Genomic DNA, 17,110 nt, shown 5'->3' with positions numbered 1-17,110 from the left:
AGCCGCGTGAGGCTCGTCCCCCGAGAGCAGCACGGTTCCGCGTGTCTAAGCGCATGGATCTATCATAATATAGTTCCCTCAGTGTACGGGACAAAATGAAGACGGAGAAAGACTGTTCGAGCTGACTCATAAAAGACGGAAATCTACGGGAGACGAGAGATGATGTGATGAGCTCTGTTGCGCTAATAAACAAACACACGTGTGTGTTGTATCAGTCCACACGGGGGAGTGGCATGTGCACTTCCGCCTGCGTTCTCAAATCGCCGAAAAATCGTCCATTGTGCCTTTAAGTCAGTATTGCACATGATTAAGTCAGTATTGCACACGGGTATGACAGTATTGCACATGGGTATGACAGTATTGCACATGATTAAGTCAGTATTGCACACGGGTATGACAGTATTGCACATGGGTTTGACAGTATTGCACATGATTAAGTCAGTATTGCACATGATTGTCAGTATTGCGCATGGGTATGACAGTATTGCACATGGGTATGATAGTATTGCACATGGGTATGACAATATTGCACACGATTAAGTCAGTATTGCACATGGGTATGACAGTATTGCACATGATTAAGTCAGTATTGCACATGGGTATGTCAGTATTGCACATGGGTATGACAGTATTGCACATGATTAAGTCAGTATTGCACATGATTGTAAGTATTGCACATGGGTATGACAGTATTGCACATTGGTATGACAGTATTGCACATGATTAAGTCAGTATTGCACATGATTGTCAGTATTGCGCATGGGTATGTCAGTATTGCACATGGGTATGACAGTATTGCACATGGGTATGTCAGTATTGCGCATGGGTATGACAGTATTGCACATGGGTATGACAGTATTGCACATGGGTATGATAGTATTGCACATGGGTATGACAGTATTGCACATGATTAAGTCAGTATTGCACATTATTGTCAGTATTGCACATGGGTATGACAGTATTGCACATGATTATGTCAGTATTGCACATGATTGTCAGTATTGCGCATGGGTATGACAGTATTGCACATGGGTATGACAGTATTGCACATGGGTATGACAATATTGCACATGATTAAGTCAGTATTGCACATGGGTATGTCAGTATTGCACATGGGTATGACAGTATTGCACATGATTAAGTCAGTATTGCACATGATTAAGTCAGTATTGCACATGGGTATGATAGTATTGCACACGATTAAGTCAGTATTGTACATGATTATCAGTATTGCGCATGGGTATGACAGTATTGCACATGGGTATGACAGTATTGCACATGGGTATGACAGTATTGCACATGGGTATGTCAGTATTGCACATGGGTATGTCAGTATTGCACATGGGTATGTGAGTATTGCACATGGGTATGACAGTATTGCACATGATTAAGTCAGTATTGCACATGATTATTTTAATATTGCACATGGGTATGACAGTATTGCACATGGGTATGACAGTATTACACATGGGTATTACAGTATTGCACATGGGTATGACAGTATTGCACATGATTAAGTCAGTATTGCACATGATTATGTCAGTATTGCGCATGGGTATGTCAGTATTGCACATGGGTATGACAGTATTGCACATGGGTATGACAGTATTGCACACGATTAAGTCAGTATTGCACATGGGTATGTCAGTATTGCGCATGGGTATGACAGTATTGCACATGGGTATGTCAGTATTGCACATGGGTATAACAGTATTGCACATGGGTATGTCAGTATTGCGCATGGGTATGACAGTATTGCACATGGGTATGTCAGTATTGCACATGGGTATGACAGTATTGCACATGGGTATGTCAGTATTGCGCATGGGTATGACAGTATTGCACATGGGTATGTCAGTATTGCACATGGGTATAACAGTATTGCACATGGGTATGACAGTGTTTGTTAGAGTCTGACAGCAGCAGAAGGAAAGACCTGCGAAACGTCTCCTTCACACAGCGAGGGTGTGCTGTCCCTGCCAGCATCTTGCACCTGCAGTTATGTGTGGGATGGTCTCAGGGCCCCTTTGCACAGCCTACACCTTGGGGTCTTGTCTCAGGACCCTTTGCACAGCCTACACCTTGGGGTCTTGTCTCAGGGCCCTTTGCACAGCCTACACCTTGGGGTCTTGTCTCAGGGCCCTTTGCACAGCCTACACCTTGGGGTCTTGTCTCAGGGCCCTTTGCACAGCCTACACCTTGGGGTCTTGTCTCAGGGCCCCCTTTGCACAGCCTACACCTTGGGGTCTTGTCTCAGGGGCCCCTTTGCACAGCCTACACCTTGGGTCTTGTCTGGTGTGGTAGATCTGGGCCTCTATTGATCTGGTGTTCAGGGCCTGCTCCTGTCCTGCCATGATCAGGGCCTCTGTCCTTCAGACCGGCTCTTTCTAACCATTGGTAGGATTTTGTGATATCAGCCACTTCAGTTATGTTCAGGTGGTACATCCCATGTAGGGGCGTGTCCTCCCATAATGGTCCCGCCCCCAGCACCTCACCCTCTGTTCCTCATTGCCTGAGACATTCACTGAGCACGTCATCTTTAGGAGCCTTCTCCTTGAGGTACTTATGGGTCTTGGACGTTTCGTCCTGGATAGTGGCTCTCACACTCACTAGTCCTCGGTCCTACTTCCTTACAGCTAGTGTACAGTCTTAGGGTGCTGGATTTGGGATGGAACCCTCCATGGTCAGGAGCTTTTGTGTCTGTAAAATTTACAATAAATAAAATATATTTCAAATAAGAGAATGGTCTAGTGTTATTGTAGAACCTTGTCATTTGTTAGATGTTTGCGTGCCGACAGTAACAGTGGTTGTATCTGCGTTATCTTAGGCCTATGTCCCGTACCGAGACAGTAAGATGACACGGATCCTGCAGGACTCTCTTGGAGGAAACTGTCGCACCACCATGGTCATCTGCTGCTCCCCTTCGGAATTCAATGATGTTGAAACCCGTTCCACCCTGCTCTTCGGACAGAGGTAACATTCACTATGTTACCACACCAGGTCAACGGATAAGTGGCCTAGTTTAATTTAAACAGGTTTTTCAAAATGCATGTAAACTCATTTCTATTTATTTTTGTTTCGGCAAAATTACAAAAACAATTGCCTTGAAGGGCGACATCAAAAAACAGATTCAATAATGTTCATGTGGAATTAGCTAAAGTCCCAAGATCCCTTGTCTTTAATCCCTCCTTCTCTCCAACGAAAAACTACAAAACCCTTTGAAAGAAAATAGAAACCACGAGGAGAACCATAGTGAAGGGGAGCTACGACTCCAAGGAACAGACAGGCTGACGCGCTTCAATTTACAGATAAACTGTGGAGCCAGTCAGGAGGAGAGAAGGTGGTTCATCCAGAGACAGTTCATCCCGGCAGGTGAACTGCTCAACGTAAATGTTGCTTATCAATGTTTGCCAAAAGTGTGCTTGGTGGCGTATGATAGCTATTTTCAGTAGCAAATAAAGGAGCAAAAACATCAGTGTTAATGCTAAATACTAGATGTTTTGTAGCTTCGATTCACACATCACACACTTATCAACTGGTCATGATACCCTAGACAAGGGGTTCCCTAACATTTCAGGCCTGGACCCCCAAAATAACCATGAAAACAATTTGGGACTCCCACAACTAAACTACATAGATGTCTGTAATAACTGAAATTATGTTTACTATTGTTCTTCGTCAGTTTTTTCTTATTATTATTAGTTCTGAGCCGAAGAACAAGAATCGTATTGTATCCAAGAGCTGGACAAATGCAAAAAAAAAATGAGTAAACAAGGACGGATATGCTAGTAGCGGTGTCAAAAATTTGATCTCAGTGAGTTCTAATTTGGATTGAAGACCCCGTGCAAAAATATTGAAAGACGACTCAGCAACGCCACCTCAAAAATGTATTAACATGGGACCAATGGGGCTCCGACGCCCAAAAAAGTGGCCGTAAAAATATGACGCTCACTCCAAAAAATAGTTCATGGGAGGAGATTAAAAATATATATATTATGACCCTGCTCTAAGTCATATAGGAAGTCGGCCATATTGGATCAAAGACAGCGCTGAAAATGTGCACCTCGTCGTACTTTTGGCATCTCCTCCTACAGTTTTCATTGGCCAAAAGACACTGACTCCATGGGCAATGAAATGTTGTTCATTTTATGCTGATACGCTTTTGAGTATGGTCATTGTGAATTTTAAACAAGATCGCAATTTTTGGAAAAGTTTGTGAAGATTTCCAAGCTGAACGCGATGATATGCAAATGTAGCTAATAAAATGGCTCTCTAGTGCCCTCTCCAATTTACACTTTTAAAAATTCATAAAAGACTTTTTATTTGTTATAGACAACTGAAAATATTTATAACGAAACTGCCATGTTATTTTTGTGCCGGCCGCGCGCCGCGGCTCCTGAAACTGCCGGGTTAAGGTTAAGGTTAGGCTTAAGTTAGGGTTAAGGTTAAGGTTAAGGTTAAGGTTAAGGTTAAGGTTAAGGTTAGGGTTAAGGTTAAGGTTAAGGTTAAGGTTAAGGTTAAGGTTAAGGTTAAGGTTAGGGTTAAGGTTAAGGTTAGGGTTAAGGTTAAGGTTAGGGTTAAGGTTAGGGTTAAGGTTAGGGTTAGGGTTAGGGTTAAGGTTAAGGTTAGGGTTAGGGTTAAGGTTAGGGTTAAGGTTAGGGTTAAGGTTAGGGTTAGGGTTAGGGTTAGGGTTAAGGTTAGGGTTAAGGTTAAGGTTAGGGTTAGGGTTAAGGTTAAGGTTAAGGTTAGGGTTAAGGTTAGGGTTAGGGTTAAGGTTAGGGTTAAGGTTAGGGTTAGGGTTAGGGTTAAGGTTAAGGTTAGGGTTAGGGTTAGGGTTAGGGTTAGGGTTAAGGTTAGGGTTAAGGTTAGGGTTAAGGTTAGGGTTAGGGTTAAGGTTAGGGTTAAGGTTAGGGTTAAGGTTAGGGTTAAGGTTAGGGTTAGGGTTAAGGTTAGGGTTAGGGTTAGGGTTAAGGTTAGGGTTAAGGTTAGGGTTAAGGTTAGGGTTAGGGTTAGGGTTAAGGTTAGGGTTAGGGTTAGGGTTAGGGTTAGGGTTAAGGTTAGGGTTAAGGTTAAGGTTAGGGTTAAGGTTAAGGTTAAGGTTAGGGTTAAGGTTAGGGTTAGGGTTAAGGTTAGGGTTAAGGTTAGGGTTAGGGTTAAGGTTAAGGTTAGGGTTAGGGTTAGGGTTAGGGTTAAGGTTAGGGTTAAGGTTAGGGTTAAGGTTAGGGTTAGGGTTAAGGTTAGGGTTAAGGTTAGGGTTAGGGTTAGGGTTAGGGTTAGGGTTAGGGTTAAGGTTAGGGTTAAGGTTAGGGTTAGGGTTAGGGTTAGGGTTAGGGTTAAGGTTAGGGTTAGGGTTAGGGTTAGGGTTAAGGTTAGGGTTAAGGTTAGGGTTAGGGTTAAGGTTAGGGTTAAGGTTAAAGGTCCCATAACATGCAAAATCAACTTTTCAGAGCTTTTAACCTTCTTACAGGGTTAGGGTTAGGGTTAGGGTTAGGGTTAGGGTTAGGGTTAGGGTTAGGGTTAGGGTTAAGGTTAGGGTTAAGGTTAAGGTTAGGGTTAGGGTTAAGGTTAAGGTTAAGGTTAAGGTTAGGGTTAAGGTTAGGGTTAGGGTTAAGGTTAGGGTTAAGGTTAGGGTTAGGGTTAGGGTTAAGGTTAAGGTTAAGGTTAAGGTTAGGGTTAGGGTTAGGGTTAGGGTTAAGGTTAGGGTTAAGGTTAGGGTTAAGGTTAGGGTTAGGGTTAAGGTTAGGGTTAAGGTTAGGGTTAGGGTTAGGGTTAGGGTTAAGGTTAGGGTTAAGGTTAGGGTTAGGGTTAGGGTTAGGGTTAGGGTTAGGGTTAGGGTTAAGGTTAGGGTTAAGGTTAGGGTTAAGGTTAGGGTTAGGGTTAAGGTTAGGGTTAAGGTTAGGGTTAGGGTTAGGGTTAGGGTTAAGGTTAGGGTTAAGGTTAGGGTTAGGGTTAGGGTTAGGGTTAGGGTTAGGGTTAAGGTTAGGGTTAGGGTTAGGGTTAGGGTTAGGGTTAAGGTTAGGGTTAAGGTTAAAGGTCCCATAACATGCAAAATCAACTTTTCAGAGCTTTTAACCTTCTTACATTGCTATTTGTGCTTCATATATGTCCAGAGTGTTTTTTTCCATCCCATCAACTGTAACACCATGAATTGTTTTTGATTGTTTGTCTAATATATTGGGCCAATGGTTCCAGATACAGAGTAAACAGGAGGGGGGAGCAGGCACAACACTGTCTCATCCTTCTCTCCAGAGTCAGAAGATCTGTCATCGATTTGAATTCTTGATGTTGGACCAGCGTAAATTACAATTAAGTCGTCTGTTTGAAATGTGTTCAGCACCTTAAATAAGACCAGCTAACAGAATCAAAGCTCTCACACAGATCACAGCTTTGTCTTGTTGCTTTGGTAAATTATTCATTATGTGTAGAGATCGTCTTGTGTTATCCTGTCTTTGCTTATAAATCCTGTCTGATCATTGTGGATCAAGTTTGGGAGTATTTCAATTTAATTCAATTTAATTGAAATATATTTTTATAACGCCCAAAATCACAACAGTTGTCTCGGAGGGCGAGAGTGAAAAACAGATTAAACAATGTCCATAGGGACGAGGGACGACGTCACAGGGTCCTCTGTCCTTAGACCCTCCTTCTCCACCAGGACAATCTACAAAATCCAGAGGAAGAACAAAGAAAATGAAAACAAACAAAAACATTTTTTTATTGAAACTCAGATAAAAAGTTCTTCTGATATAAAATAGATGATAAAATGCATTATGTACAACACATTTTCAGTTCTCAAAGATCCAAAACATCAGAACTTGCAAATGAAAAATTCAAAATAAGACACACTTTGATGTTTCTACAGCTAACCTCGAACTCATCCACAAAATTATCTAAAAAAGGCAAATATTGACTTTTGTACCAAACTATCAAAAGTCCAAACATCTCAAATTTGTGTTTGTTGATATTTTCTGTTTTAATTTTCATTTTCCCATTGTTTTTTTGTTTTTTCAATTTTCCCTTAGGCTGGGCAAAATAATATGTCTGTTTGCCGTAACCCGACCGACCTGGTATAAAACTAGCCGACTGAAACACAAATATCAGCATTTTGTCAAAATGACGCCAAATTATTTTATTTTACTAATATTTTGCCGACTCACCGACCGTTCTTTCCAAAAGCGCGTGTGGAAAAATGTTATCACGCAGGTGAATTTATTTTTCATCCCAAGGGACAAATAATGCACTGCGCAACGCATTTGCGCTTACAATTTCGGTCCTCCATATGCTTCTGTGTTAAATAGACCCTGCAGGAGGGAAGCTATATTGTCTTTAACCTGTTAGTTTGCCTCTGTCAGTACCACTGAGCTGCCCACCGCTCATGCCGTTCTGCATCATGGTGTCGCTTCATGTTAAATTTGGGATTAAAACATGCCCAGCAGCGTCATCACAACAAACATGATGGCGCCCGTGTCCCCCGCATGTTCCCCCCGCTCGCCTTCACCACAAAATAAAGGATAACAATGTACAAAAGGTCGATTGAAATATCTTAAAATCTGGAGATTTAGTCTGAGATTTTGTCTCCCGATCGGGTTGAAGTCTGACCCCTGGACTGTTGAAGCCTCTGACCCCTGGACTATTGAAGCCTGACCCCTGGACTGTAGAAGCCTGACCCCTGGACTGTAGAAGCCCGACCCCTGGACTGTTGAAGCCTGACCCATGGACTGTTGAAGCCTGACCCCTGGACTATTGAAGCCTGACCCCTGGACTGTTGAAGCCTGAGCCATGGACTGTTGAAGCCTGAGCCATGGACTGTTGAAGCCTGACCCCTGGACTATTGAAGCCTGACCCCTGGACTGTTGAAGCCTGACCCCTGGACTGTAGAAGCCTGACCCCTGGACTGTTGAAGCCTGACCTCTGGACTGTTGAAGCCTGACCTCTGGACTGTTGAAGCCTCTGACCCTTGGTGGTCAAAAATGGCGATGATTTGGATCTTTTTTTTGCCTTCAAAGTAAAAAAAAAAGAATTTACCTACCGACCGACCCACTTGAAAAATGTTGGGTCGGGTTACAGCAAACAGACAATTTATTTGGGGCAGTCCTATTTATTCATTTTTTCTGTTTTGTTGTTGTGTTTCTCCTTTATTTATTTAAAATATTCCCGTTTTTAATCTTTTTACATTTCCACCTCGTTTCTCTACACTTCCTCCTTGTTTCTCCACACTTCCCCCTTGTTTCCCCACACTCCCTACACTTCCTCCTCATTTCTCTACATTTCCTCCTCATTTCTCTACATTTCCTCCTCATTTCTCCACACTTCCTCTGGTTTCTCCACACTTCCTCCTCATTTCTCCACACTTCCTCCTCGTTCCACACTTCCTCCTCGCTACACACTTCCTCTGGTTTCTCCACACTTCCTCCATGTTTCTCTACACTTCCTCCTTGTTTCTCCACACTTCCTCCTTGTTTCTCCACATTTCCTCCTCGTTTCTCCACACTTCCTCCTCATTTCTCCACACTTCCTCCTCGTTTCTCTACACTTCCTCTGGTTTCTCCACACTTCCTCCTCATTTCTCCACACTTCCTTGTTTCTCTACACCTCCTCTGGTTTCTCCACACTTCCTCCTCGTTTCTCTACACTTCCTCTCGTTTCTCTACACTTCCTCCTCATTTCTCCACACTTCCTCCTCGTTTCTCTACACTTCCTCTGGTTTCTCCACATTTCCTCCTCGTTTCTCCACACTTCCTCCTCATTTCTCCACACTTCCTCCTCGTTTCTCTACACTTCCTCTGGTTTCTCCACACTTCCTCCTCATTTCTCCACACTTCCTCGTTTCTCTACACCTCCTCTGGTTTCTCCACACTTCCTCCTCATTTCTCTACACTTCCTCTCGTTTCTCTACACTTCCTCCTCATTTCTCCACACTTCCTCCTCGTTTCTCTACACTTCCTCTGGTTTCTCCACACTTCCTCCTCATTTCTCCACACTTCCTCCTCGTTTCTCTACACTTCCTCTGGTTTCTCCACACTTCCTCCTCGTATCTCTACACTACCTCCTCATTTCTCCACACTTCCTCCTCGTTTCTCTACACTTCCTCTGGTTTCTCCACACTTCCTCCTCGTATCTCTACACTACCTCCTCATTTCTCCACACTTCCTCCTCGTTTCTCCACACTTCCTCTTCGTTTCTCTACACTTTCTCCACACTTCCTCCTCATTTCTCCACACTTCCTCCTCGTTTCTCCACACTTCCTCCTTGTTTCTCTACACTTCCTCTGGTTTCTCCACATTTCCTCCTCGTTTCTCCACACTTCCTCCTTATTTCTTCACACTTCCTCTCGTTTCTCTACACTTCCTCCTCATTTCTCCACACTTCCTCCTCGTTTCTCTACACTTCCTCTGGTTTCTCCACACTTCCTCCTCGTTTCTCTACACTTTCTCCACACTTCCTCCTCATTTCTCCACACTTCCTCCTCGTTTCTCTACACTTCCTCTGGTTTCTCCACACTTCCTTCTCATTTCTCCACATTTCCTCCTCGTTTCTCTACACTTCCTCTGGTTTCTCCACACTTCCTCCTCATTTCTCCACACTTCCTCCTCGTTTCTCTACACTTCCTCTGGTTTCTCCATACTTCCTCCTCGTTTCGCTACACTTCCTCCTCATTTCTCCACACTTCCTCCTCGTTTCTCCACACTTCCTCCTCATTTCTCTACACTTCCTCTGGTTTCTCTACACTTCCTCTGGTTTCTCCACATTTCCTCCTCGTTTCTCCACACTTCCTCCTTATTTCTTCACACTTCCTCTCGTTTCTCTACACTTCCTCCTCATTTCTCCACACTTCCTCCTCGTTTCTCTACACTTCCTCTGGTTTCTCCACACTTCCTCCTCATTTCTCCACATTTCCTCCTCGTTTCTCTACACTTCCTCTGGTTTCTCCACACTTCCTCCTCGTTTCTCTATACTTTCTCCACACTTCCTCCTCGTGTCTCTACACTTCCTCTGGTTTCTCCACACTTCCTCCTCATTTCTCCACATTTCCTCCTCGTTTCTCTACACTTCCTCTGGTTTCTCCACACTTCCTCCTCATTTCTCCACACTTCCTCCTCGTTTCTCTACACTTCCTCTGGTTTCTCCACACTTCCTCCTCGTTTCGCTACACTTCCTCCTCATTTCTCCACACTTCCTCCTCGTTTCTCCACACTTCTTCCTCATTTTTCTACACTTCCTCTGGTTTCTCTACACTTCCTCTGGTTTCTCCACATTTCCTCCTCGTTTCTCCACACTTCCTCCTTATTTCTTCACACTTCCTCTCGTTTCTCTACACTTCCTCCTCATTTCTCCACACTTCCTCCTCGTTTCTCTACACTTCCTCTGGTTTCTCCACACTTCCTCCTCATTTCTCCACATTTCCTCCTCGTTTCTCTACACTTCCTCTGGTTTCTCCACACTTCCTCCTCGTTTCTCTATACTTTCTCCACACTTCCTCCTCGTGTCTCTACACTTCCTCTGGTTTCTCCACACTTCCTCCTCATTTCTCCACATTTCCTCCTCGTTTCTCTACACTTCCTCTGGTTTCTCCACACTTCCTCCTCATTTCTCCACACTTCCTCCTCGTTTCTCTACACTTCCTCTGGTTTCTCCACACTTCCTCCTCATTTCTCCACACTTCCTCCTCGTTTCTCTACACTTCCTCTGGTTTCTCCACACTTCCTCCTCGTATCTCTACACTACCTCCTCATTTCTCCACACTTCCTCCTCGTTTCTCTACACTTCCTCTGGTTTCTCCACACTTCCTCCTCGTATCTCTACACTACCTCCTCATTTCTCCACACTTCCTCCTCGTTTCTCCACACTTCCTCTTCGTTTCTCTACACTTTCTCCACACTTCCTCCTCATTTCTCCACACTTCCTCCTCGTTTCTCCACACTTCCTCCTTGTTTCTCTAAACTTCCTCTGGTTTCTCCACATTTCCTCCTCGTTTCTCCACACTTCCTCCTTATTTCTTCACACTTCCTCTCGTTTCTCTACACTTCCTCCTCATTTCTCCACACTTCCTCCTCGTTTCTCTACACTTCCTCTGGTTTCTCCACACTTCCTCCTCGTTTCTCTACACTCTCTCCACACTTCCTCCTCATTTCTCCACACTTCCTCCTCGTTTCTCTACACTTCCTCTGGTTTCTCCACACTTCCTTCTCATTTCTCCACATTTCCTCCTCGTTTCTCTACACTTCCTCTGGTTTCTCCACACTTCCTCCTCATTTCTCCACACTTCCTCCTCGTTTCTCTACACTTCCTCTGGTTTCTCCATACTTCCTCCTCGTTTCGCTACACTTCCTCCTCATTTCTCCACACTTCCTCCTCGTTTCTCCACACTTCCTCCTCATTTCTCTACACTTCCTCTGGTTTCTCTACACTTCCTCTGGTTTCTCCACATTTCCTCCTCGTTTCTCCACACTTCCTCCTTATTTCTTCACACTTCCTCTCGTTTCTCTACACTTCCTCCTCATTTCTCCACACTTCCTCCTCGTTTCTCTACACTTCCTCTGGTTTCTCCACACTTCCTCCTCATTTCTCCACATTTCCTCCTCGTTTCTCTACACTTCCTCTGGTTTCTCCACACTTCCTCCTCGTTTCTCTATACTTTCTCCACACTTCCTCCTCGTGTCTCTACACTTCCTCTGGTTTCTCCACACTTCCTCCTCATTTCTCCACATTTCCTCCTCGTTTCTCTACACTTCCTCTGGTTTCTCCACACTTCCTCCTCATTTCTCCACACTTCCTCCTCGTTTCTCTACACTTCCTCTGGTTTCTCCACACTTCCTCCTCGTTTCGCTACACTTCCTCCTCATTTCTCCACACTTCCTCCTCGTTTCTCCACACTTCTTCCTCATTTTTCTACACTTCCTCTGGTTTCTCTACACTTCCTCTGGTTTCTCCACATTTCCTCCTCGTTTCTCCACACTTCCTCCTTATTTCTTCACACTTCCTCTAGTTTCTCTACACTTCCTCCTCATTTCTCCACACTTCCTCCTCGTTTCTCTACACTTCCTCTGGTTTCTCCACACTTCCTCCTCATTTCTCCACATTTCCTCCTCGTTTATCTACACTTCCTCTGGTTTCTCCACACTTCCTCCTCGTTTCTCTATACTTTCTCCACACTTCCTCCTCGTGTCTCTACACTTCCTCTGGTTTCTCCACACTTCCTCCTCATTTCTCCACATTTCCTCCTCGTTTCTCTACACTTCCTCTGGTTTCTCCACACTTCCTCCTCATTTCTCCACACTTCCTCCTCGTTTCTCTACACTTCCTCTGGTTTCTCCACACTTCCTCCTCGTTTCGCTACACTTCCTCCTCATTTCTCCACACTTCCTCCTCGTTTCTCCACACTTCTTCCTCATTTCTCTACACTTCCTCTGGTTTCTCTACACTTCCTCTGGTTTCTCCACATTTCCTCCTCGTTTCTCCACACTTCCTCCTTATTTCTTCACACTTCCTCTCGTTTCTCTACACTTCCTCCTCATTTCTCCACACTTCCTCCTCGTTTCTCTACACTTCCTCTGGTTTCTCCACACTTCCTCCTCATTTCTCCACATTTCCTCCTCGTTTCTCTACACTTCCTCTGGTTTCTCCACACTTCCTCCTCATTTCTCCACACTTCCTCCTCGTTTCTCTATACTTTCTCCACACTTCCTCCTCGTGTCTCTACACTTCCTCTGGTTTCTCCACACTTCCTCCTCATTTCTCCACATTTCCTCCTCGTTTCTCTACACTTCCTCTGGTTTCTCCACACTTCCTCCTCATTTCTCCACACTTCCTCCTCGTTTCTCTACACTTCCTCTGGTTTCTCCACACTTCCTTCATGTTTCTCTACACTTCCCCTCGTTTCTCCACATTTCCATATTTGTTCCCTCATTTAGGGATTTTCCTGTTATTGTTCCTCCACTGACTCTTGAGTTCGACATGTCTACAACCTATACCAGTCAAAAATAAAAACAATTTAAAATAGGCTTACTATGTACACAAAATGTACAGTTGAATTTAATATGTCCAGTGACGTGCGGTTCAGGGACAGTGAGGCACTGACTTTTTCAGAATCAGATTTACAAACACGAATGAACCAAAAGACCTCCTTAAACATAATTGATTGATAACATGTGACACATATTTAGTTTAAAGTAGTCAAAATTAATTCCAATTCAGCTTATTTCAAGCCAAAATAAATAAAGGTTTATGGTCTTACCTTTACTTGTACATGAAATCCATGCGACGCTCCTTCTGGACAAAAATGTCTATGACTTTATTGTAGAAGTCTTTATTGTCTAGTTTTAAAAGTCTCTCCGACTCAATGGAGATCATTGCCAGGGATGAAAGTCTTCCTTGACCAGTCGTGTTCCGATTGTACGTTTTTATTGTTTTTAATGCTGAGAAGGAGCTCTCCACTGATGCTGTTGCTGGTATTGTGAGCACTAACTGGAGTTACTTAGTTGCCTCAGGAACAGTCTGGGTGAGATCGTTCTGGACCAAAAAGAGGAGAAGGTGCAGGAGACTTGCATTCATTCCTCACCGTTTGTGTGCTATACCAGGGGTCCCCAACCACCGGTCCGCAACGCGTTTGCTACCGGGCCGTACAAAAACTGGAAATAATCTCTCAATGACGCATCTTCTCCGACGTCACTTTGGCCTGTCACTCATGACACTAATGAGCTCATGACACTAATGAGCTCGTCTGTGGATATATCATGAAAAGCCTTATAGGAAATTGCCAATGAAATCCATTAAATATAATGAAGTATATTATATCTCTGCTCTTGTCCTGCGTTATACATGTATAATACATGTATAATACATGTATTATACATGTATAATACATGTATAATACATGTATTATACATGTATAATACATGATACGTCATCGCGGTACCTGTGCCCAAGACACCACTCGCCAAAGACCTCAACAGCTTCAGGCCGGTGGCTCTCACGTCCTGATGAAGACACTGGAGCTGGTCCTGGACCACCTCCGCTCCACCGTGAGCTCAGGACCTGCTGCAGTTTGCATACCGGCCTGACATCGGAGTGGAGGACGCCGTCATCTCCTGCTGCACCTCTCTCTCTCTCACCTGGAGAAGCCTGGCAGCTCTGTGAGGATCCTGTTCTTTCATCTCTCCAGCGCCTTCAACACCATCAGCTCCTGAGGGACAAGCTGGAGACGGCTGGTGTGGAGTATGACCTGCAGAGTGGATCCTGGACGACCTCACAGACCGACCCCAGTTTGTGAGAGCCCCAGGGCACCGTCCTCGCGCCCTTTCTCTTCACCCTTTACACTGCAGACTTCAGACATGACACGGACAGCTGTGTCCTGCAGAAGTTCTCTGATGACTCTGCCATCATCGGACTCATCACGGACGACGATGATGTGGAGGACAGAGGACTGGAGCAGGACTTTGTGGAACCACCTCCTCATCAACGCGGGGAAGACCAAGGAGATGGTGGTGGACTTCCACAGAGGCCACGCCCCCCTCACCAGTGAACATTCAGGGACGGGACAGGCCTCGCCCCCCTCACCAGTGAACATCCAGGGACGGGACATTGAGAGAGTGACTCATACAAGGACCTGGTGTTCATCTGAACCACAAACTGGACTCATAACACAGACTGTACAGGAAGAGCCAGAGTCAGCTCTACCTCCTGAGGAGACTCAGGTCTTCAGGAGTGACAGGGCCACTCCTGACAGGGCCGCTCCTGACAGGGCCACTCCTGAAGACCTTCTCCTCCTCTGTGGTGCATCAGCTCCTGTAGGTGTGGTCATCACAGAGGGAGAGGAAGAAGCTGGACAAAGCTCCGTCCTGGACTGTCCTCTGGACTCGGTGCAGGAGGTGGGGGACAGAAGGGTCCTGGCTAAACTCACATCTATGTTGGACCATGAGTGCCACCCCCTGCAGGACACTCTGTCCCCTGCATGTCCACTCTGGAGAGCAGCTTCAGTGACTGATCCACTCGCTGTGTGAAGGAAACGTTTCACAGTCTGTCCTTCTGCTGCTGTCAGACTCTACAACAAACACTGCCCTGAACATGTGCAATACTGAATCAACCATGTGCAATACCTGTAAATAAGATGTTCTATTTTCTTTTTTTTTACGGTTTACTTACTTGCTAATAGTATTACCTAGTCTTGTGCTAGCTATTTTTACTTTTTATTTTTATTTTATTCTATTATCATTTTATTATTATTATTATCTGATTTTTATCTTTATTTTGTATTTTTATTATCTGTTTCATTTTATTGTATTTCCCCCCCTCCATTCCCTATTAAGATATGAGAGGAGTTTTGTTCATAAGAGTTCTATTAAGAGTGTGTTTGAAACGTCCTATGATCTGTCCTTTCCTCCTGTTTCTACTGCAACAACCACATGTCCCTGTGGGACATTAAAGGATTATCTTATCTTATGCGTCGCATCAAACACACTGCTCAAAAGTAGAACCAGAATACAGCAAAAAATGAGTAAAAAACAAAAGTCTTTGGAGAGCGTTTTTGCAAAGGTGAAAAGGCCAAGTGAGGAGCAGACGAGGAGCAGACGAGGAGCAGACGAGGAGCAGACGAGGATGTTGGAGGACACGTCTCCTGGGCCAGAATTCTGCTACTGCTGCACAATCACCTGTTTTTACTTTTTCAAGAGTTTGAGCGACTTCACGTGCAACGAGAAGATCAGGAGCATGTGCAACAAGAGGATCAGGAGCGTGTGCAACAAGAGGATCAGGAGCGTGTGCAACGAGAAGATCAGGAGCATGTGCAACAAGAGGATCAGGAGCATGTGCAACAAGAGGATCAGGAGCGTGTGCAACAAGAGGATCAGGAGAGTGTGCAACAAGAGGATCAGGAGCGTGTGCAACAAGAGGATCAGGAGCGTGTGCAACAAGAGGATCAGGAGCGTGTGCAACGAGAAGATCAGGAGCATGTGCAACAAGAGGATCAGGAGCGTGTGCAACAAGAGGATCAGGAGCGTGTGCAACAAGAGGATCAGGAGCGTGTGCAACAAGAGGATCAGGAGGATCAGGAGCGTGTGCAACAAGAGGATCAGGAGCGTGTGCAACAAGAGGATCAGGAGCGTGTGCAACGAGAAGATCAGGAGCATGTGCAACAAGAGGATCAGGAGCGTGTGCAACAAGAGGATCAGGAGCGTGTGCAACAAGAGGATCAGGAGCGTGTGCAACAAGAGGATCAGGAGCATGTGCAACAAGAGGATCAGGAGCGTGTGCAACAAGAGGATCAGGAGCGTGTGCAACGAGAAGATCAGGAGCATGTGCAACAAGAGGATCAGGAGCGTGTGCAACAAGAGGATCAGGAGCGTGTGCAACAAGAGGATCAGGAGCGTGTGCAACGAGAAGATCAGGAGCATGTGCAACAAGAGGATCAGGAGCGTGTGCAACAAGAGGATCAGGAGCGTGTGCAACAAGAGGATCAGGAGCGTGTGCAACAAGAGGATCAGGAGGATCAGGAGCGTGTGCAACAAGAGGATCAGGAGCGTGTGCAACGAGAAGATCAGGAGCATGTGCAACAAGAGGATCAGGAGCGTGTGCAACAAGAGGATCAGGAGCGTGTGCAACAAGAGGATCAGGAGCGTGTGCAACAAGAGGATCAGGAGCGTGTGCAACAAGAGGATCAGGAGCGTGTGCAACAAGAGGATCAGGAGCGTGTGCAACAAGAGGATCAGGAGCGTGTGCAACAAGAGGATCAGGAGCATGTGCAACAAGAGGATCAGGAGCGTGTGCAACAAGAGGATCAGGAGCGTGTGCAACAAGAGGATCAGGAGCGTGTGCAACAAGAGGATCAGGAGCGTGTGCAACAAGAGGATCAGGAGCGTGTGCAAAGAGAGGATCAGGAGCATGTGCAACAAGAGGATCAGGAGCGTGTGCAACAAGAGGATCAGGAGCATGTGCAACAAGAGGATCAGGAGCGTGTGCAACAAGAGGATCAGGAGCGTGTGCAACAAGAGGATCAGGAGCGTGTGCAACAAGAGGATCAGGAGCGTGTGCAACAAGAGGATCAGGAGCGTGTGCAACAAGAGGATCAGGAGCGTGTGCAACAAGAGGATCAGGAGCGTGTGCAACAAGAGGATCA

General features: G+C 45.2%; 1 protein-coding gene across 1 annotated transcript in view; it reads left to right on the top strand.

Annotated features, from left to right (window-relative positions):
- Positions 1-17,110, top strand: part of LOC140364855 (kinesin-1 heavy chain-like) — a 137,378-nt gene that overhangs the window by 52,310 nt on the left and 67,958 nt on the right. Inside the window, exon 10 of the mRNA XM_072451239.1 lies at positions 2,828-2,973. Coding sequence (XP_072307340.1) covers positions 2,828-2,973 — 146 coding nt within the window. The remainder of the gene's footprint in view (positions 1-2,827; positions 2,974-17,110) is intronic.

The sequence above is a fragment of the Eucyclogobius newberryi genome, unplaced genomic scaffold (genome assembly GCF_026437365.1).
Source record: "Eucyclogobius newberryi isolate DKJ021-1_F unplaced genomic scaffold, fEucNew1.0.hap1 SCAF_18, whole genome shotgun sequence".
In the NCBI taxonomy this organism is placed as follows: domain Eukaryota; kingdom Metazoa; phylum Chordata; class Actinopteri; order Gobiiformes; family Gobiidae; genus Eucyclogobius; species Eucyclogobius newberryi.
The sequence above is the reverse complement of the archived record's forward strand: the minus strand, read 5'-3'. Positions and strand labels throughout refer to the sequence as shown.